The 21925-nt window shown below is 47.5% G+C and overlaps 1 protein-coding gene across 21 annotated transcripts in view; it reads left to right on the plus strand.

The window, feature by feature from the left end:
* The window catches only part of LOC114769221 (receptor-type tyrosine-protein phosphatase mu-like), a 165783-nt gene that overhangs the window by 11629 nt on the left and 132229 nt on the right, over window positions 1-21925 (plus strand). For 20 of the 21 annotated variants that reach the window (XM_028962049.1, XM_028962066.1, XM_028962075.1 and 17 more), the window contains exon 2: window positions 21030-21152. In XM_028962049.1, the coding sequence (XP_028817882.1) occupies window positions 21030-21152 (123 nt within the window). Of the gene's footprint in view, window positions 1-9863; window positions 9926-21029; window positions 21153-21925 lie in introns of those variants that run through there. The other variant, XM_028962195.1, reaches the window with a different exon arrangement.

Genomic DNA, 21925 nt, shown 5'->3' on the forward strand with positions numbered 1-21925 from the left:
CTTTCTCTTTTGCAGCAGCCGCTGCATCTAAACAGGCTAATTCCAGTCCCCTCTCACCCTGGGCCTTTATGCCATCTTCTGAACACAGCAGTTCACACTGCCAGCCTCGCTGATCCACTCTCTTTAGATATATTTAACCTACTGACTGGAGTGTTTCTTCTCAGTCAAGAAAGGAAGACCTTTTCCTTCGCTCCCTCCCTCCCACGAGGCCAGGGGTTGTCGTGTCTGGGTCCTGACTTGCTTGACAATATTGTCTGAGGCGAGCCAGCGATACAGCGGCATATTCACAATTAACCCACACAGGACGAGACCTTTCGCGCACTGCCTGCGAATCAGGCAGGGGTCTTCTGTGCCAACTCCTGATCTGCTGGAGGCTAGAGATGACCTTCTCGCGGCGGGAGCATGCCGGGAATATCACTCCGCCAACAAAAAAAGCTGGAGAGATGCGGGAGTCGACTGGATTGTGTCTCTGTCGGGGAGGCCGAGGTGTCAGCGCTGACCTTTCCCCGACGAGCGCACTCGCGAACTCGCCTTTCGGAAGCGCAATCTATCACCTGGCATGTTTTTCACCGGGGTCGCAAAACGCTGTGGAATTGGACCCCCCTCCCAACACCGTGATCTTTCAGGCTCGCCTGTTCAGATCCACTTCCCCGGCTAGTGCACCTGCACGCCACTCCGAGTGACGCGCCCCGTCATCTGACATGAATACGTACCACGCTGCTATTAGTGCACAATACCCGCGGTAGCGCTCGTCGCTGTGGAGACCGTGTCCTGGCAAGAGGTGTGTGTGTGTGTGTGTGTGTGTGTGTGTCCTCCTGCTTCTCAGAGTTTCCAGCGCTGCAGGAAGCGGCCATGGTAGATGCCATCTCAGTGAGATCAACTTGCTCCCCGGGTGGACAGGGGGACGCAGGAAGCCGACCCAGAGGAAGCGGCGCACCAGAAAAATGGCTTTGAAGACCACGTCCACCCATGAGCTCAGCACGGGGAAACAGACCGGCTCAACGGCAATCACTCCAACGGGCGTTGGCCGTTCTTCCTGTACTTTCCCCCCACCATGCTCCACAGGCGCGTGCTGCTATTGGCCGCTTTGTGCGGTTAAACTGGAACACGCAGAAAACCGATTTGTTGAATGCTACTTTAGATTCTGAGGTAAAGAAAAAGGGAGGGAAAGAGGGAGAGGGAGCGAGAGAGAGGAGAGGGGGAAAAAAAGCCGTGAAGGAAAGGATCAGCACAGAGAGATTTAGTGACAATCTACCCAGGCACTAAAACATGACACCCGAGTTCCCCCGAATCTTATTTCATATCGATTAGGACCTGCCGCAGACCTCTGCTGCTAAAATGGGGAATTTATGACAGTTAAACCCCGTGGCGTGGCAATTCATGCCTCTTGGTGGAGAAATTCATTCCTCTCTCTTGCAGCCTGTCTTTCTAATATTTCAGAATGAAACATTATACATCTTTTCTAGACAAATGAATTAACTATTAAACATAATTTGCAAAGAATTTATTACGATTACGATTAGTCATGATTATTTCAATAGGCTAATGCTTGCCATAGTATTTAAAACTAAAATTGTCACAGCCATAATCTTTTTTCTTATTAATGAAGTTCAATGCATTCAAATAAACAACCAAAAAAAAAAATTTTGAAGATTTTCTTAAAGAACTTGTTACTGAATCTGCATTCAGATAGTGTCTCAATTAGTCATCATTACAGTCAAATTAGCATGGTGTTCAATAACAATTCATTTAACGTTCTACGTGGATTAGAATAATGTTGATTTTTCAAGTGATGTTTATGTTGGGTGTCCGGTAAAGAAAGAATAATAAATGATCATACATATTCAGATGGTTTTGAATATGAAATAAAATTATGCGAAAAAAAAAGTTTCTCCCTTAATTGGGTCATTTAGACCAAAAAATTAAGAAGTAGGTTTCTTTGCTTTTGGTTTATCCAGCATGGTGATGGTATAGTAAATGGTGCAGGACTGTTTTCCGTTTGGAGATGCACACGGATCAGAAAAATACAAGATTTTTTTTAATCATTTGCAATTCACGAGGAGCTGATTTCTTTATCCTCTGAAATGTGATACAAAAACAGGTCAGGATTTAAGCCTCCAAGATTTACCCTGGTCTTATAAAGTAGCGGAAAACTATATATGTTGAATACATAATCCAGTGAGCGCAGACCAGATTGCATATTATCAGGACTATTCCCGCAAGGCCTCCTTTCCTGAAGAGATTAAGACAAAACAGCATCTCCTTGACAAAAGCCGAGGCCTTATCTGTCTCAAGATGCAGCCCGGGAGAAGTCGCCGTGGCTGGCGCACCGCCGGGCCTGATCCTCTTAAGGAAAAGCGCTGACATTACACTCTAATATTGCTGTCTTTGTTCAAAATGTATGATATGTCTTAATCCGGGGGGGGACGGATAATTGCTGGGCAGCACACATGGACACACGGCTGTCCCTTCCTTAAGTCCACAGGCTCGGGTCACCGTGCTGCCCAAGCAGGAGGCCGAGGGGAGAGGTGGGGGGCTCGGGCCACAGACGCAGCCTCCATCTGTCGCGGGGAGACGTCCGGGATTCGGGTGCTTCAGTAAGAACCTTTGAGTTGAATTCTTGTTAATTCCACTGTAGCGCATTGATCGGTATTTGGCGCCAGATCATTTTGAGGGCTGGTTGAATTGAAATTATTTCTTGCAGCGGTGGACCGTGGCCGCACCGCTGGGGGCAACTCTAATAATAGTTACGCATTAAAAGAGGTGATTAAAGTGACAGAAGGTCCCAGAGTTTAGTACCAGGAGAGCAGAGTCGAGGTGTGTGTGTGTGTGTGTGTTTGTGTGTGTTGTGAGGTGTCGCACCTCTGCCCTGTGCCTGAGCGTGAGCTGGCAGCTGGGGCTCGGCGCGAGGGTCTGTGCCAGCGCGGTGCTCCGCTGTAATGGCCCGTACTGACAGGCTGAGAACAGACGCTCTCCATGGCCCAAGGGCTTGTGGGCTGAATAGAGTGAGAGAGAGAGAGAGAGAGAGCGAGAGAGATTAAGACACAGAGGGAGAGAGAGAGATAGATTGTGACAGAGAGAGAGAGAGAGAGAGGGAAGTGGGTGAGGAAGAGGTGGAAGCGAGGTTACCCCTCGCCAGCCCGAGGCATCGGCAGGTCCTCTCCTGGGGCAGCACGTCTCCGCTGCGATGACAGATCTGGAAAGACGGGGACCACATGGGCGGCTGGAAATACCTCGAGTCGGGCGCGGGCTGCCATTTAACAGGCCCTTCACAGCAATGACATTTCTAACCCCCCCTCCCCTCATCCATCCACATCAGTCCGCGTTCGCGTGGCCCCGGTGTGGATCATTGCCGGTTGACAGCAGGCCAGGGGCGGCCGAGCGGGTTCCTGCACGTCGGGATGCTCTGCACGACACAGTGAGCACGCCTCGCAAATCTTTCTCTCGTACCCCTCGACCCCATCTTTTTTTCTGCACCAATAAACAGCATATAATATACATAAACATAGAAGCACATAGCAAAAAGGAATAAAATATTAAACATCAAGTCCATCTTATGTTTTGCAAATTTGTATTCATGAAATATTTAGCATTTCAAACTAGATAGGGGGGGCAGGAATTGTTCAAGCGCTTGTCCTGCTGCGTGATGCTATTCAGCAGGAGTTTGCAGAATGGAAAGGGGCGGGAAAAAAAAGGAAAAAAACGGCGTGGCGTTATGAATATTTGATCACCGGTAATAGAAGAGGCCGCGTGGTCGGAGTGGCGGGAGCCGGCGGTGCTCCTCACACCGCTGGCTGTGCGTCATTCGTGTGGAGTGTGTGTAGGTGGACGGCGGCCGGTCTTCTGAGCAGGCCGTTAACTCCCCGCCGTTCCTCCTTCTGAGATTGGCCCTCTTTCCTGTACGGACGGGTGGACGTGGACGCGCCCAGCCCCCCGCCCGCCTCCTCTTTTATCTAAAACCTTTGGCGACTGGGACGGGAGGCCGGCTGCCAGACCGCGGCCTGTTGAAAACAGAACCACGAGAAAGCGGTGGCTACTTGCGTACGGTTCCGACGAGGGCCCGAGAAAGTTGGACGACGGAGGAAGCGAGCAAACTCGGATAAATGATTCATTCCAGCCCGAGGGCGATAAGTCGGCGAAGCAAGAACTACCAAAATTAGCTACCAATTAGTGTTTGTTTACGGCATGTTTTTCCCCCTTCAACCAACGCCGGCGCTTCATCTGCCGATGAGTCCTTGAAAGCAGCCTGGCGAGGGGAGGGCAGGGAGGCGTTTGATATCCGGCATGGAGTCGCGTCGTGCCGCGTTAACGGCAGATCAGAGGGGGGAGCTTTTGCATGTCTGGGCTGCGAAATCAGCTCCCCGGTTTGTGTCGGCGTGCCTGGCTCGGCCCGGGAGATTTGGTGGAGCGGCACTAGTGGCTGTTCGCCCTGGGAAGCGCACATGTCCACGTGCAGTTGACCTATTTCTCCGGTCGGACAGGTTCCCTTGTTGAATGTCACTCCCTCTAAGGCATAGACGCCCTTGCGAGGGAACGGTATAAAACGTAATACGATAGCTGTGGGCTTCATTTATACCGTTTCATTGATATTTCAGAATAAGGTTTGGCGTATGTAACACACACACAATGTAATAAGCAACACAGAACAATTCAACAGAGCCCATCATTCTTAATGATTCACAATGTGAAACACAAGGCCCGACAAATGTTCAGTTGGATGTTGGATGAAGAATAAGCCACCCCGCAGAAAACATGTATGTTGGGGTACATCACATTTTTTTTTTCCATCACAGGAAACGTAGAAAAAGATGTCAGTTTATGCTACACCTTGAGTCGTGCCAATGAAATGAAAAAATCCTGTGACATTATGCACGGCTGCGTTCCGTATGAGGAGTTGGCTAGTAGCTGGTAGCTACAGCTACAATGGGAAATATCCTAGTTCTAAAAGATGGAACTTTTCTACTGATGAAGACGTAAGCTTGTAAAAAGCATTGAGGGAGAATTTCCGCCGTTGCGGGCCCCCGAAGGAAGTGTGTGCTTTGTGTGTGAGCGGAAAGAGCAGTGTGGAAACAGACAGGGTGGGCGGGGGTGTTGAGGGTCTGTGGGGCGGGGTGGGTGTTTCGAACAGCCGGGTGGAGTTTCTGGGCACCCTGTCCTGAACTTTGTGCACAATCAGTGTTCCATTTATAGAAATCAATGTGCGGGGCGAGAGCAGTGGGGCGTGTGGGTGGGAGTTCGGACGATCAGAGCGCTGAAATGTGAACCTTCGCGTGCGCGCACACACACACACACACACAGTCAACCATCCCAGCTGTGTCGGCTGCAAACCAGCCGTGTCTGTTGTGCGCTGTAAAAATAAAAGGAGGGGGGGGGGGGCGTACGTGTTCTATAGAAACAGAGAGAATGCAGGCAGGCCTTTGTGTCACAATCCACAGACGGACTATAAAAAGCTCCACTTTATTAAATAGTTGAGATAACACGCCCTCAACTCCTGCCCACAGCTACGGGCGTTTTTTTTTGTTTGTTTCTTTCCCTGGATTTCACGCCAAAACCGGGAGAGTTTTGCGAGTGCATCCTGTTCTCTCAGAGTTGTTTTTTTTTTTTTTTTTTTATTCATTTAAAGTGATAAAATTCCAGGGCCGCCCAGCTCCCCCCTGCCGGAGTGCTGGATTCTCGTCCCTGTTCCGTACACATCCGTGTCATTCTGTCATGGGGACAGCTCCTTGCTGCACGCGCAGTCCATGGATTCCTGCATAAACTCAACACGACAGTCAGACACGGGCTGAACACGACAACTGTTAAACGTATGCTAATAAGCGTCTGCTTATGCGCATAGTTGACTGTGCTGTTTTTAACCAAACATGGTGCATTTTCCACATTTTTTCCTGCTGTAACATGGAAATTCTGATTCGAATTTTTACAAGTTTACCCTACACTGCGCAAACAAAAGTGACAGTTTAAGTAAATGAAACCGGACTATTATCGAAATGCCACAATGAGACATGGACATTATCTGGTGTGCAGACACAGTCAGGGAGAAAGGGAGAAGGAGAAAATGATCTTGCAAAGTAGGGCGTGCCCTCGGAGACCAAGATTAGATCAGCCAGAGCAACAAGTGATGCCAAGCCGGAGCAAAGTGACAACCCATGGGTGTGTGCCACGGTACTCCCAGTGCACTATGTTTGCACTATGGTTGCACTGGTTGACAGGAAACGAGCTGCACACGTGACACGGGGCACAGAATACATGATGTTGCACTTAAAACACCAAAACCAGCTAGAAGAGACTTGATTGTTATCCTGCATTAACCCTTTTAAACCCAGTGCACAGGTGCTGGTGCCGGAGCTTGGCTGGTGATGGGAGCCAGCGGATGGCGGGGGTTGGGTGGCAACATTGCAACCACATATAAAAATCCTCACCAGTTACACAAAGCAGTAACCAAATTAGTGGCACCGGCACCTATTCCATTTCTCAGTGAAAATAAATCTGGAGAGCTTTTATATTTTTGGAACCAGCACCAGAATGCCACCGGCACCATTGTCGTGTTTTGCTGTACGTAAGATATTAGACTTTGTTTTATACTGTTGTGCTTGAGAGACACCATCAACTGGAATGAAATTCTTTGCATGCGTTCATACTCTGATTCAATTTGCTTTCAACATTTAGTCCTTAGGAAGTCTTTTTGGTCATTTTGGTTTCTTACATGACTTTGGTCTCCCTGCCTTGCTCCTTTTCTGCCTCTCTCCTGCTGGTGAAACGAGAACATGGCGCGTTGTGAGCCTCTGGGTTTTTCTTTTTTTTTTTCCGGGACAACGTGAGTGTAAAAGCATGCGATGGAACATCGCTCCTGTCCTGCGCCCGCTGTCAGCTCGCATCCACTCCATCTGCTGCGGCTCCCCGAGTCCCGCCAAGCGCTCCCCGAAGACGGCGCCGGGGGTGAAGCATGTCACCCGCCACTGCAGTGTCGCAGTCAATCAGCTGTCGTCGCTGGCGCTCTGGAAACGCCGCTCTCGTGTTGCCAGCTAATTAGAAGGGGACCCTTATTATTGTCCAGTCCTCCTGAAATAATGCAATTAATGGGGTCCCCCCCCCCCCTCCCCCTTGCCCACTCGCCGCTGGTGTCCATGGAAATTTGTTTCTTGAGATTGCAAGCACCCTCTCGAGGTGATGGAATAACCGCATGGAAATAAGCTAATGTTGATGCAGGCTCAGTAATTGCGCGGCGCGTAGCGGGGCCAGCCAAGCAGCGACCCGGGCCGCAGCGTGCAAGGCCGCCGGGCTTCTCCAGGAAGCGCCGCTTCCTTCCGCTCTTTGTCTGGCTCTCCAGAGGAGCCGCGACGGTGGGGGTGTTGTCGGGGACAGAGAAGTATCGGAGAGATTAATCCCGACCCAGGGGACTCATTAGAGGGCGCTGAATAAATGGCTTTGGAGCCTTCCGCGACCTTCCGCGACTCGTCGTGGGCCGGTGCCACAGATGGTCGAAGGAGAGCGCGCGGTGCGTCTTGCCGCCTGAATTTATGCTTTTACTTGAAGATCATCTGGATTAAGAAAATGATTTTTAATCCTGACTCGATGGCTCCTGCTGGGGCGAGGTTTAATCAGGAACCGCGCCCGTTACATATTCATCGGCGCAATTCCCCCGTCAGATCGTCTTGAGCGTTTTCTCATTTGCCTCTTTCTTTTGCGCGACTTTTTAGATGTAACTATTAATGATTTGTGCCTCTGCGCTTTTCTAATATTGCCACCCGTACATTTTTTCTTCCCTTTTTTTAATGAAACCGTGTAAGCCGATCCGTCACTGCAGGAGTGTGTGTGCAGGAGACAGTTCACTGCACAATTACTTTGTCTTGACTTTTAATTGCGTTAGCGTGATGTTTATGCAGCAGCATTGCATGCTGAAAAAGGAACCGGCCCCCTTGTTTGTCTAGCTGGGTGTTTTCTGCTTCCCCCGCCCAGTTCCTGTACTCCCTGCCGCTGCATATCAGCAGGAAATCAGGAGCACAGGCGACCGGGAATGGGGGGAAATGGAGTGCCATGCTGCAGAAGGACCAGCCAGGAACAATGGCTGGAAATGACCTAATAGCTGACGGGGTTGACCTTGGTGGTTTACTAGCACCTGGGCCCTTATTCCGTGACGTACCCTGGGTTCCGGCTTCGGTCTGGACCCTTGCATGGTTCACGTTTCCCCAAACCTGCACCTGACTAAATAGGAACTAAATGCAGGTATTCAGTATTAGTTACAGATTAATTAAAATCCTCCCAGAAGACTGTTTCAGCTATGAAAGTGAAGTGATTGTCACACGTGATACACAGCAGCACAGCACACAGTGCACACAGTGAAATTTGTCCTCTGCATTTAACCCATCACCCTGAGTGAGCAGTGGGCAGCCATTACAGGCACCCAGGGAGCAGTGTGTGGGGACGGTGCTTTGCTCAGTGGCACCTCAGGGGTGCCTTGGCAGATCGGGGTGGTAGTAGCCTAGTGGGTAACACACTCGTCTATGAACCAGAAGACCCAGGTTCAAATCCCACTTACTACCATTGTGTCCCTGAGCAAGACACTTAACCCTAAGTTGCTCCAGGGGGACTGTCCCTGTAACTACTGATTATAAGTTGCTCTGGATAAGGGCGTCTGATAAATGCTGTAAATGTAAATGTAAATGAACCGGCAACCTTCTGATTACGGGGCCGCTTCCTTAACCACTAGGCCACCACTGCCCCCAGGCAGTAAAGTTAAGCTAGTAAAGTGAAGAGTCCATTTAAGGTGGAATAATTTCTTGATGTTCTTATGAATGTTCATAACATGAACATTTTGCTCTGTACAATTGCTATCAGGGTGCTATCGGGGTTTCGGTGTTGTGGTGCAGGAAATGGACTTCCTCAGCGGCCGGCGGTGGCGGGGAGTCGACTTCTTATCTCAAATCAGCCCGAATGTCTCATGCAAGGAGGGTCTTGGGAAAAAAAAACAAAAAAACCCGCCTGGAGTCATGAGGTGACATCATGCCAACTCACAGCGAGATGAAGGTGGCTCTTTGTGTTACTGTACCATTGCAGCATTCTTGTCTCGCTCGCTGTGATGACTAACAGAAGACGTTGCGCTTTTGTGGCTTTTGACACTTGTTTTTGTCTCGCCGCTTTTAGATCTTGTCCGTGGGTTGTGCCTAATGAAAATGCCACATGCATTCACGTTCTGTAGAAGTAAAAAAAAATAAAAAAATCATCTGGGGGTTGGCTTAACACAACAGCGCCTCGCCAGGCAACCGGAAAAAAAAAAAAAAAACGCTGCCTGACACGTTCGCTCTTTGCCACACTGTTGGGCGATTACAGTAATTATTGAATTGCATTCCAGTCCTTTAACAGCTAGTTTGAGGTACTGCGTGCATTTTGAAATGAAGAATGCGCGGTGAATCCGTCGACTCCGGTATCTGCCCGCAGCAATGTTGACTTACAGATTCATTTGCCCGTGCTTGGCGCGCGCGTGTGAAGCGGCCGGCCTAAATCTCAGACTGGCAAACAAGCAAACAGCGGAGCCGCTGCATCCTCCATGGGAAGGGGAAAAAAGCATTTGACACCCCGGTCCTGCTGTTTGCATTTGTTTATAGGGTAGATGCGAATGAAGGGTTTTTTTTTCGGGGAGTGTTTGGTCGGGGGGGAGCGGAGAAACGAGACGGTCTGCAGACATGCAGTAATCAGCAGCGCGAACTGCTGCCAAAAGGTTGGTCGTGCCGTGGGGTGGAGAATTTACGGTTTCGGGGGGGGGGGGGGGGGGGGGGGGGGGGGCTTTGAAGGCCCCGTCTCTCTGCGGGGTGGAAAACTCTGGAATTCTTACGCTGCCGAGGAAGGGGCCTTTGAAACGGGGGTCGCCAGGGAAGGGCTGGATAAGTTATAGGTCTGAAGGTTCCTACCAGGTGACGCCCATTTTGGGGTGAGTTGGGCCCACGGATGTAGCAGCTGAGGGTGGGAGAGGGGGGTTATCCGGCACTGGGGAGTCATCTGGACAACAAAGGAAGGTCTGATTTAAGAGGCAGATCTGAGGCGCAGAAGATTTAAGTGGCTCTCTGGAGCTACTGGCATAGATTATGCTAATGCCGAGAAGCTGTTGTAACTAATTCCGTTATTTGTAGTCTTGGTATGTTGGCAAGGGTCACAGTGCTTTGGTGAAGCCTTTGGTTTGCATATTCAGTGGGGTTGTTTTTTTTTAAGTTAAAAGAAAAATCTTTTACCCGCGTGAGAAAGAAAAAAAAATTTTTCAAAGTGCAATCTAATTATGTATACTGTTATTAGTTATGTAATGCATATTAAAAGCATTTCACTTGTAAGTAATTGTGACACTCTTGTTCACTAATTACACGTTTGTTCCCCCGGAATGTTGGTCGGTGACCAGTGGGGTTCACTTTTATAACTTTGTGACCTGCACCCATGTCCAGGCTCCTAAGTGCGGAATGTTCCAGCTGTTTCCCCCATGGGATTCAGATAACGGTACACACGGCCGACCCCCACAACCTCAATCGCTGCCTGGTATCTGACCTCTAATCTCAACCCTTTACATGTGTGAATCACACTAGTAGAAGACTGACGTAGGGCTGTGCGATATGGCATTCTAATCAAATTGCGATATAAATTTAACCATAGACGTTGGACGGTATATAAATTGAGACGTAAATTTAAATGTAACTGTTTTTGAAAGGGTAACGTGTCAATTTTTGCAGATATTTCAATATATAGCATAGCCGTATACGAGATAAATCAATATCTCTAGACAACTGCTTGAACGTCACTAATGACAATCACCGACTCGAATATTCACTAATGTCTCTTGCTAATAGCTTAATGAGGTTTAATCGTTTTATTATTGGACTGTGAAAATGATGCTGAGCATATTAAAGTGATCCGCGTGCCATATACAATGTATGATTCACACAAGTCTCTCCTAAAAAGGATTATCCTGAATGTTAGTTGCCTCTGAAAAGCACCGCCATTATATGTTTCCAGCGGGATAAAAAGGCTCCGCCTGGCTGTCTGACTGACATTAAACTTCCCCAATCTAATAATTTACAAGACAGCTCTTGAGCTACGATGATATTTCACACAAAGCTGCTTTCCTCCATAAATCCTTAGATATAATCCCGAGGATCGTGCAAGATGTTGCCCACAGCTTTAGCTCTGATTGAGCAGGGAGGGCCACGAGCAGGAACCTATTAAAATACACACCGGAAGAGCAGTCTTCTACTGCCTTTACTTTCACTCGGCATCATCAGTGGGAAAAATGGGCCAAGAGGTGGTGAGATGGAGTCACTTTTCTGAGGATAGCCCAATATCGGAACATGCTTTTCTACCTCACGCGCTTCTTAACAGAATTGGGTTTTTTTTTTCGAGCTTCCTCCCCCGGCTCTGTCCAGGTCACTCCGGGCCTGTTTGTTCGCTGCAGCGGCTCCGTGCCAAACCTCCGCATGTCGCTCTCCGTGCCGGTTTCTGCATGTGCGAGCAGATTTCGGAGTTGAAGCGCAGCCGACCACAGGCAGGACGAGGGCCAGCTCGGTAATGGAGAGCGCGTTTGCCGGCTTCCCGGGGGTCAGAGCTGCGTGGAGCCGCAGAAACAGACGCCAAGGCGTTACGAACACGGGAAAATGACCAAAAAAAAGAGACAAAAAGACATCGCTTTGCTTCAGAAAAGGAGGGCCTCACAACTAGGGGGTAATTTAATTTGTCCTCATTTACTGTAAAAATGCTAATCAAGCGCTGCGCTCTTAATTAACAGCGTCTGTAATTGTCAAACGCGCGCGATTTGTAATGTTGTTAAAAGGCCTGCTAAGAGTTCGTACGTAATTGCACCGTCAGCGGGTGCATTCATTCGAGCCTCATAAGCGGTCACGCTGTCTCGGTTTTAGCGGCGCCCCTAATTTGCCTCTGCTAAAGTAAAATAATGCAATAACTAATTAAAGGGAAGAAGAAAGTATGGAGGAATGACGCCTGAAATGTCAACTTTAATGGCTGGGATTTAACGAGTTAGTATTTCCAAGACAAAAGTTCCGTTTTTTTTTTTTTTTTTTTGGTGGGGGTATAGTGGTGCCATCCTTTAATGTTGGGTACATCAAACGTCATCTGGAGCCTCGTATTCCTCGGGGTAATTGCTGGCACGATAACCCACAAAGCAGGGCCACGCAGCTAAAGTCGAGGCGAGGGGGGCGGAATGGGGGGCTTTTACTGCTGAAGTTGTTGGGAAGGGAAGATGGAAGGCCACTTGGCCTCCCTGGTCTTACTGTTTATTCGACCCAGCAACAGGGAGGGAGGGGTGGGTCAAGAAAAAAGGTGTCCCCAAACCTCTCATGGCAAGAAGTCCTTTCAATCCAGACAGAGTGGCCCCCGCTGGCCCCCCAGGCTGCCTGGGGCTAATCGAATAGGTACAGCCCAGGAATAAATCATCTCTGGAGCCTCCCGATATTGAGCCGCTGCCGCCGCGTAGTGAATCAGTTCAGACAAAAATAAACATCCATCACGCCCCTCGCCGTCAGAGCCACGGGGGGGACGTGGCAGCGGGACGCAGGACAGTGATGTGGCAGCGCGTTGATTTGTTTAAGCCGGTTCGTTTGCGACGTGCAGTGGAGAGGACGGCCCCAGGGCCTCGGAATATCAGCCGAATGCATTAGGAGAACAACTGTGTGTGAAGCCGGGTTCGTGAGGTTTGATGCGGACCGTGGCCGCTGTTTGATTTTGTTTGACTTTTGAGAGGTTGAGACACGTTGTGCCTGATTTCTGTACTTAAGACAATTACAGCACACACAAAGGCCAGAAATATAGTGTGTCTGTCTGTTTAATATGTTTTCTTGATGGAGATACGATGGAGATGCATCAGAATAACAGTGATCCACGGCTGAAATTGCTTTAAAGACTGACCTTGCCTAGAGGCTACTGTGGGATGCTACTGTGGGATGGAATCCCTATTCTGCACCGACCATCTCGGCAACCATAGCAACCCAATGGCACCCTAATGCCACTCAATGGGTAGCAATATGGAAATGAGTCAAGGCTCTATGAATAACTTCATAATGCACACCGGATCAAACGGCGCATGTTATTCAATTCTCCCGGGCTTTGATTCATGTAAGAACGATCAGAGCACAATGCTTCCACTGTCTGAGACTTTCCGCAACATGCATTTGTCAAAAGATGTTTTCACATCCCACTTATGGCAGAGAGTAGTGGTATATATGGAGAAGGCGGGGGGGGTGCATGCGATTTTCAAATTGGTGCTAAGTGCAGCATCTGTGCACTACTAAAAGTGGGGGTTGTTTGCTATTGTAGGGTGAAAGGTGTCTTCAGACGTCACATAAATAAATCGAATAAACTCGCTAGTTATCTGAATCTGAATCAAAAAAGATACTCGTTTTTTGTGGGTGCACACAACTTCCTTCAGATATGCAAATGACATTAAAGATGGTTTTCAATCTTGCGTTCTTGTTTTATGGGGCAGTGGTGGCCTAGCGGTAAAAGAACCAGAGCCGCCAAGGTGCCACAGAGGTGCCACTGAGCAAATCACCATCCCCACACACTGCTCCCCGGATGCCTGTCATGGCTGCCCACTGCTCCCTCAGGGGGCGGGTTTAATGCAGAGACCACATTTCACTGTATGCACTCGGTGCTGTGCTGTGGCGTGTCACATGTGACAACTAATCCCTTTCGTTAGACTCGGACAGGCGAGTCAGGAGCAGGGCACAACCTTTCCTCGGGTTGTCTTGCAGCTAGAGAGATAAGAGGAAGACGAAGAATGAAGAATGATCCGACGACAAGAGTGAGCTGTGCTTTTAACAAACATTCCTCATTTTGGACACGCTCCGCTACCTTTTCTTCCCCCCTTCCGTCTGTGATTTTGTCTGGGATACGTCAAGCCTGAGCACAGAGGCGCTTTATGAATTCCTATTTGCTTCCAGTATCACGCGGTGAGATCTCAGCAACATCGCTCCAAGTAAGGCATGATCACAACATCTCACCGTGACCTCTTCCAAGCGGTCTCCCTCAGAGCCGCACTGAACTCTCCCTGCTGGGACAGGCTACACTTTTTTCTACTTTTGACCATGCTAAACACTTCTACTTGTTGGGTGTCTGTCTAGACTCATCTGTACGCCTTTTGTCACGCCTGATGCTCCTTTCTGGGCTTTTGGTCTCCTGTGGAACATGTGTGAAATCTCTCGGCCCTGCTCAGGTCCACGCTGTCTGCCGGGGACATAGTGATGGCTGTCAAAACAGATCATTCCCATGCTTACATTGTCTCTCGTCTGCTGTCAAGTGTCCAGGCAGCGGACACCTGCTGGGGGATCTTCACGAAACCTGGGCGTGACAGTCAATGCTAACTACAGAGACAAGGGGAGCACGCCTCCTTATTCATCACAAATACATGACCAATTACATCAGAACCATTCAATGCGTCACAATTGTGATGGATTGTTAATTTATTGTTCTTTATAAATAAATGGTTTACGTGTGTTTTGCATATGAAATGCAAATATGAAATGAATTCCCACAATAATATTTCATTTTGGAATATTGGAATATTTCAATTTCTTATTTGTAGCGCCTCACATTAGAACAGTGCTTAAGGCCCCTAGTGAGAAAGCCAAAGGGGTTGGTGGGATGGTAGTAGCCTAGTGGTAACACACTCGCCTATGACTAGGTGGTAGTAGCCTAGTGGGTAAGACACTCTCCTGTGAACCAGAAGACCCGGGTTCAAATCCCACTTACTACCATTGTGTCCCTGAGCAAGACACTTAACCCTAAATTGCTCCAGGGGGGGACTGACCCTGTAACTTCTGATTGTAAGTCGCTCTGGATAAGGGCTTCTGAGCAATGATGGAAATGTCGGTGAAAAAGGGGATCCTTGAAAAACCTTGAAAACAGGGGATCCAGTCCTCCTCTGGTCAGAACTGGGTTACACTGGGTCGGTCATGTCAGGTCACAGATGTAGTGCAGTGCAAGCTGCATCCAGGGATTGCCAGTGCCAAACGTAAAGCGTAACTTTTTTAAAACTTAGATTGATTTGCAGCGCTGCGGTTGGAACATCAGTCGCGTTCATGTAACAGCAGCAAACTTCATTACACAACTTTAACCAGTACAAGGCAAGCATCCTCCTGACCTTCAGACAATGGTGTAATTAAAACCCAAACTGATGTTATTCATCATCTTGCTAATGTGAGGTAAAATTGCCATCGAAAATGTAAAGAGTGCCGAACCGAAAGGATGTCACCAGGGGAAATTCTCCCCCTTGTTTTTTTTTGGCACAGCACCGCCTCAGCTGTTACCGGCTCCATGATGTACTGTCTCTACATGCGACCCATATTCACAGCTCACTTACAAAACGCTGCTCCCGCATAATGTAATTACTCACCGTCCCGCCGACGCCCCTGCTCGCCGAACAGCTGGGGCGCTCACGGAGCAGGGCGGCCTGCACCTCGCCGCCGCGCCCCTCCATCCATCCTCATTGTGCCGCGTCAGTCGGTTAGGATGGAGATGGATCTGGAATAATTACCACGTGGAAGTTCTTTATGAGTGCTGGGCCGGGCGGGGGGTCGTTTAACGCGCAGAGGCCGCTCTGTGCTTCTCGTTCAGAAGGAGTTGCAGGCGACACCTGGAGAGCTCCAGGGATAGTTTAGCTTTTCCTTTCCAAACCCAGGTCAGGTCTCCACTGTGGAACTCTATGTCTGTCCAGATGCAAATACGAAGCAATATTTTGTGCAGTGTATCACTACATGTCACCGAGATTACCTGTTCTTATTGTCTCTCTGTTACTCGCATATTACACGAATGACCTGCATGTACATGAGTTTATTGCTTTGTTGTAAGATTTATATTGATTGTTTTTGCAGATTATGTCATTTGAGTGAAGTTGTTTAAAACAGACTTGATCAGCATTCCTCTTATAACTTCTATTTGGTGGCCTCTTGGGTAGTAGCAGTTTTGATGGGCAGCAGATTTCCACGGACTGGCCATGAGGTTAACCCGGGGTCAATCTAGCATTAACCAGCACCAGAACAAGCCCTCTGTAGCATATATTCTAGAGGATTCTAATACTTCCCAGCCAGGGAAGTATTTATGATCCTCTACCGCTGCTGAAGTTCGGAGCCTCACCCGAATCCCCCGGGCTGGGAGGTAAGACGTGCTATTAGGAGATCAAGACGCGTTTGCTGGCTGAGTAAGTGAGGCGCTATCGAGCATGTGGCCTCCCGGTTCATAAAGCGAATACATATTGGCTGGGCTGAGCGAGCGGTTCGATATGAGCTTAATATGATTAATTAGACCCGCTTTGTGGGTCAATGGCTCTGCATAAACTGCGGGTCACAATTCAGGCTAATGCTCCGTGGATTCCCACCCTTATTGATGGTTAAATAATGATCTCATGAATAGCTTAGCACTTTTGTCAACCCTCCCAACGATCGGATGGCATGGGAGTTATTCTTAAGACGGCTCACGAGTCACGAGAAGGGGACGGAGTTTTTCGGAGCACTTATGCTGATTTGAACGTGCTTCGCCCTGAAGCGCTATGGAGCACTCTTGGGAGCTGCACACTGCTTTTGCCGAAATTGTTGGCGATACCGAACAAGGCATTAACCCCTGCTGAAATTTGCCTGGCAAGTTTGATGAAGTTTCTTGTTTCTTGGAGACAAAAGAGCATCATCCAAATTTGTGGATTCCTCTGATGTCTAATGAAAGAGACCCTTCACAGTATAGTATCTGCAGGGAATACGTTTTCCCAATGAAGGCGACCAAGGATGTGGTAACTGGAAAAAAAGAGGTTGGACCGCTGCTTTTCCTTTATCCTCCTGGGAGCCAGGGCTTCTTGTTGTTCTCCTAAATTATTTCGGGATTAATGTAATCCTTGACCTGGAGGCTGCGTCTGATCCCAGGCTTGTAGCTTTGATGGCCTAGGTGTCCTCCGTGCTTTGATTAAAACCCATGTGGACCGACAGCGGAACGGTACGGCGGTCTAATGTCTGAAGATGTCTGTCGATTAAGATGCTTTTTCAATGCATGACTTCCTGTCTTTGGACGATGGGGAGGCTGATTTGGCCCAAATCCCCTGCTGCGGAATGATGGGCTTTTCATCTTTTTTAATGCCTTGATGTGATGCCAGAGCCTATCACTGTGAGGTGTTAAAGGAAGCCTGCTTCTTGTTTGACTTCTGTAGAGTTATAAATTTATTAAGTAGGCCGAGGTGGTTTAACGCCTAGGCCTGGGAATCATAAATACGTCAATACTGTTACTGATCGATCTAATTCCCTTCTCATCTTCTCATTTTTCAAACCTTTTTGTTCTGTCATGAGACACACTTGCCTACAACATGACAGGATTCTGGATCAGATTAGGCATGGAAAGGCCCTGGCTGGTTTGGAGAAATCCTCAAGCAATTATATGAGCCCCGCTAAACAGCGCGTCCAAATAAAACCAAAGCACTGGGCCTGAAAGGGACCTCTGGAGCGGCCAGCCAATAAATAAGTGAAATAGGATTCTGCCCAGAATGGGCCTGTCAGTCCCGAATGGGCTTAGCTACAGGCTCCCGAAGTCCAAATGCTCTGCAGGAGAGAGGGAGAGATAGCAGGCCTCAGTTTTAAATTACCCGAGATTGCTTTTGTGGCCTCCGTCCGCAGGGACTGGGGAAGACAAGACGTTCATAAGAGCACATTCAGGCCACCGGGGTAGGTGGGATGAAAAAGCTCAGTCAAGATTCCCAGTCTTGGAAAAAGCATGGGCATGTTGTAAAGCATGAAATAGCGAAATTGGATGGAGGTGGTCATGTCCACAATATCAGCTGAATTACGCATTAGCTGCAACGTGATCACAGTATCACAGTATTACACAGTTACCCCAGTTTTCATTGTGCTTGGTTCATTGTGCTATTGTACATATGACACTAGACTACTTGACTTGACTTGATTTTTATGTCCCGGTAATAGCGGTCCCCTGCCACAAGGGGCTGCTACAGAACATTGAGTTAGACATCTTGATTTAGTTCAGGGCTGTGTGGTACTGCCTTTCTGAAGAGTACAAACTTGCCAGATGTATCATGTTTGCCTTTTTGGCCCACATCACCTTTTTGTGTCCTTAAATATAAAAAAGAACTACTGATTACTGTGTCCTCAGTTTAATGGACTGTGAGAGTCCTATTTTTATGTTGTTTTTTATTCTTGTAAATAGTTAAGTTATTGTCATTTAGAAACACTGCAGCACAGGACACGGTGAGCACAATCAAATGTGTTCTCTGCATCACATTAGTGATGGGTTAATATATTTGATACAGTTAAACCAGCGGTTCGCTGGTTTGAGTGCTGAGATTTGAACCAGCTAACCTTCCAATTGAAGGTCCATTTCCTTATCCACTAGGCCAACCACTGCCCCAATATATTTGTATTTCAGAGTATTTTGCCCAGACTTACATGGAGCTGGGCAGTAACAGCTTAAATTGAATAATTTAAAACTGTAATGTAGCTTCATAGTTTTATAGTGCTGTTAAAACCTTGAGCATAGTTATCTTTGGGACAGAAAGGAATCTTGTGCTGCATTTATTTGTTTTATTTTAGTATTTTGTTCATAATTTTATTGTTTTGTTTACAATCCATATTCTTTGTGAATCTTTCAAGTAACAGAAAGTATTACACAAAGAAAGCTTACTTTGCCATTACTGCTTTGGTGCCGAGTTGCAAAACAAGGAACAAAAATCATTGGAATCCACACCAAGACTTGAGCAGGGCATGCAAAGTCACAGTGGAACATGCTTTAAAATAGCAAGGGGTGCACCAACAAGCTATTTCAACCGTTGTTTCAAACCAAACACAGTACTTCAAAAGTTGTAGAGGGCCCGTCGAGCGACTGCTTCAGTGGACCCGGATGTGCCCTTGTGGCATGCTCAACAATAAAAGGCCTTTAAAGTCTGACTCGAAAATTGTGTGGAGAAACTGGCTCCGGCGAGATGGGGGTGAGTTATTGATTGAGACCAGTGGCTCATCGCTGGAAAAAGACAAGGGTTTTAAAAATTCACAGTGCGTCAGACTATAAAGACCGCGGAGCCTCTTTTCACGTTGGAATCAACTGAAATATTTACAACGTGGATCTCGTACCGGCTTTAGTCTTGCTTTTGTTTGCCCTGTGCTTGTTTGTCTTCTTTCTTTCTTTCGTTCTTTCTTTCTTTGAAAGAGAAAAATAGATGACAGGGAAGCGCACATCGATCGGAGGAATGGGGGGTGGAGGTCCCAGAGGGACACCATCGGACCCTTTCATGTTAAACCCAGCATCTTGGGCAGAGTATATCAGTCTCCTGCTCTGACATCAATATAAACTCACCACGGAGATGGTTTCAAGTAATTGTTTACCAGTCGTTACGGACCTTTGTGCGAGCGTGATTGCGGAGACGTGGGAATAAATTGTTGAATTTCGACATGACCAACAGTATTTGCAACCGACCCTGTCTGATAGTGTTACCAACTCATTCATGTAGTGAAAGGCCTGTTGTCCAGTGCCAGAGTGGGCTCCATTGTGATCATTCCTAACTGAATTAACATATAAAGACAAACCCCGTATTTTAAGCAGCCCTTGTGGAGATGCAATCATGCTGCACAGTAATCCCAACTTCGGAAGCGTGGAGACAAGTCGACGGGAGCCTCAGGACGCCTCCTGTAGCCGAGCCTGGGTCTGCTGATAACGGAAAACAGGGCCGATATCTCATCTGCTCACTCGTGGGTAATTATTAAAATTACACTAGGAGGTGGTCCCCCATCAGGAGGCCGAGCACCTTGGCGCGCACGTGGGCGCGCGAGTGCGTTGCGGTGGAAAGGCTGCCTCGTCTGTTTCCTTAAACAGTATTTTCTCCCGGAGGGAATTTAATGGGGCCATGTGTGCTGCGGTAAATTGATTCTATCAGTGTGGGGCAGGAGCCCGGAGTGGTGAGGAGGAGTGAAAGAGCGGGACGTGGCCGGCCCCACACTGGCCTCATACGGTGTTGATCAGAGTGGATGGCGCTCAGCGGGTTGTCGTGACCAGCGTAGTGCATTTAGTTCTTCTCTGGTTCATTTATAGGGTTAATCTCATAACCCATACCAACATATAACCATGTAATTTATGTAAACTTCATCCGATTCTGTTTAGATATGCGGTAGTGTTCAACAATTTAGAAAATATTGCAGATAATATTTTATCTGTGTAATTGCTATTTATCTATTGATTTGTATGTAACTATTTATAATGTAAGTCTTTATATGGTAGTAGCCTAGTGGGTAACACACTCGCCTATGAACCAGAAGACCCAGGTTCAAATCCCACTTACTACCATTGTGTCCCTGAGCAGGACACTTAACCCTAAGTTGCTCCAAGGGGGGGACTGTCCCTGTAACTACTGATTGTAAGTCGCACTGGATAAGGGCGTCTGATAACTGCTGTAAATGTAAATGTAAATGTAAATGTCTTTATTGGTAAATTCATCTTGGGCTGCAGTGGCTTTTGTTGGCAATCGGGGAATGGGAGTCAAAAAAGTTCCTACATCTTCCTTAAAACATGCTTGAAAAATGTGCCCATTATAGTACTGTAGATAAAAAGACTCCACTAAATCATGATTTTTAGAAACTGAAAAAAAAAAAAAAAAAACGTAGCCTGCGTGATTAGCCTGGAGTGATTCAGTCCCTTTCACTCTAGAATGGAATTTTGAGAAATTCCTATGTGGTTCCTTTTGTTTGATTCTGACTGTGGCATGCCGAGCTTGAGGGATTCTCTTAAGTGTCCTACTTACTACAGTCAGGGTTTGTTACCTTGACAATGCTTTAGGATGTTGAGGAATTGCCCCTCTTGTTTTTTGGATATTGACATGCACTACACAGATGTCTGTACAAAGCGGCATAATTCGTACCACGAAATGATGATTTATGATCAACGATTTACTATATAACATAATTAGAGGGTAGCAGTAGAGAATACATGAACTGAGGGTTTGGGTTTTGTTACCAGCTCTATTGATCCTAATCAACTGCCGTGTTTCTCTCTGTTCTGCATTACAGATGACTGCAACTTTGAAAAGCCCTACACATCATGTGGCTACAACCAAGGCAAAGATAATGACTTCCAGTGGGAGCAGGTCAACACCAAGGAGGTGCCTTCAGCCGATCCTTGGGTTCCCTCGAGTGAGTTTCCTCTGCTAATTTCCTCCTCACTGCTGTGTATTTGTGGCGGCTGTGTAGTAGTTTGCTGGAAGGGTTAACGGTGCCGTGCAGTTTTCCTTAATTAGAAGCAGGTGACCTGAGTCATGCGCTGGACTGGAAGAAGAAAGTTGGGCGTGGTTCCTCTAGGAAGCCAATAGGAAGCATTACTGCAGCTCTTCAAAAGGAAACCTTGACCCATAGGTTACAAAAAAAAAAAGAAGATTTCAATCACAAAAAAAATTAGATTTCAATCACACAATAACAAGGATGCAAGAGTGTGTGCAATTCAATTGTGGGGCTTTATAAAGAGCTTATTTCCTTTATGCAGAATATTTATTATGAATAAATACAATATATTTTTCTACCAAATCTACCAAATAACACTGATAGTATATTGTTAGATATGGAATGTCTAGGGCGGGGGTCGGCAACCTAGAGCCATTTGGAACCGGTTTCCCCAAAAGAGAAAGCATTGGGAGCCCCAAATCCTTTTTGACATGTAAAATGTTCAGAGAAAAGAGGAGATGGTCACCCTAACTTAGCGGCGCTACGCAAACTCTACACAACTCCACACAAAGTCACATATGCAAATCATTCAAAAGGTTTTGGTTGGGTCAGGTTCTGAAACGCTACTCTAATTGAACAAGCTGATTAACAGCTCTGGTGGGGGAAGCCAGGCGAGGTGGCGGGCATATATGCATATACGGCATTTGTAACACATATTTTGAGCATGTTGAGAAAAATGCATATTGCAT

The sequence above is a fragment of the Denticeps clupeoides genome, chromosome 2 (genome assembly GCF_900700375.1).
Source record: "Denticeps clupeoides chromosome 2, fDenClu1.1, whole genome shotgun sequence".
In the NCBI taxonomy this organism is placed as follows: Eukaryota; Metazoa; Chordata; class Actinopteri; order Clupeiformes; family Denticipitidae; genus Denticeps; species Denticeps clupeoides.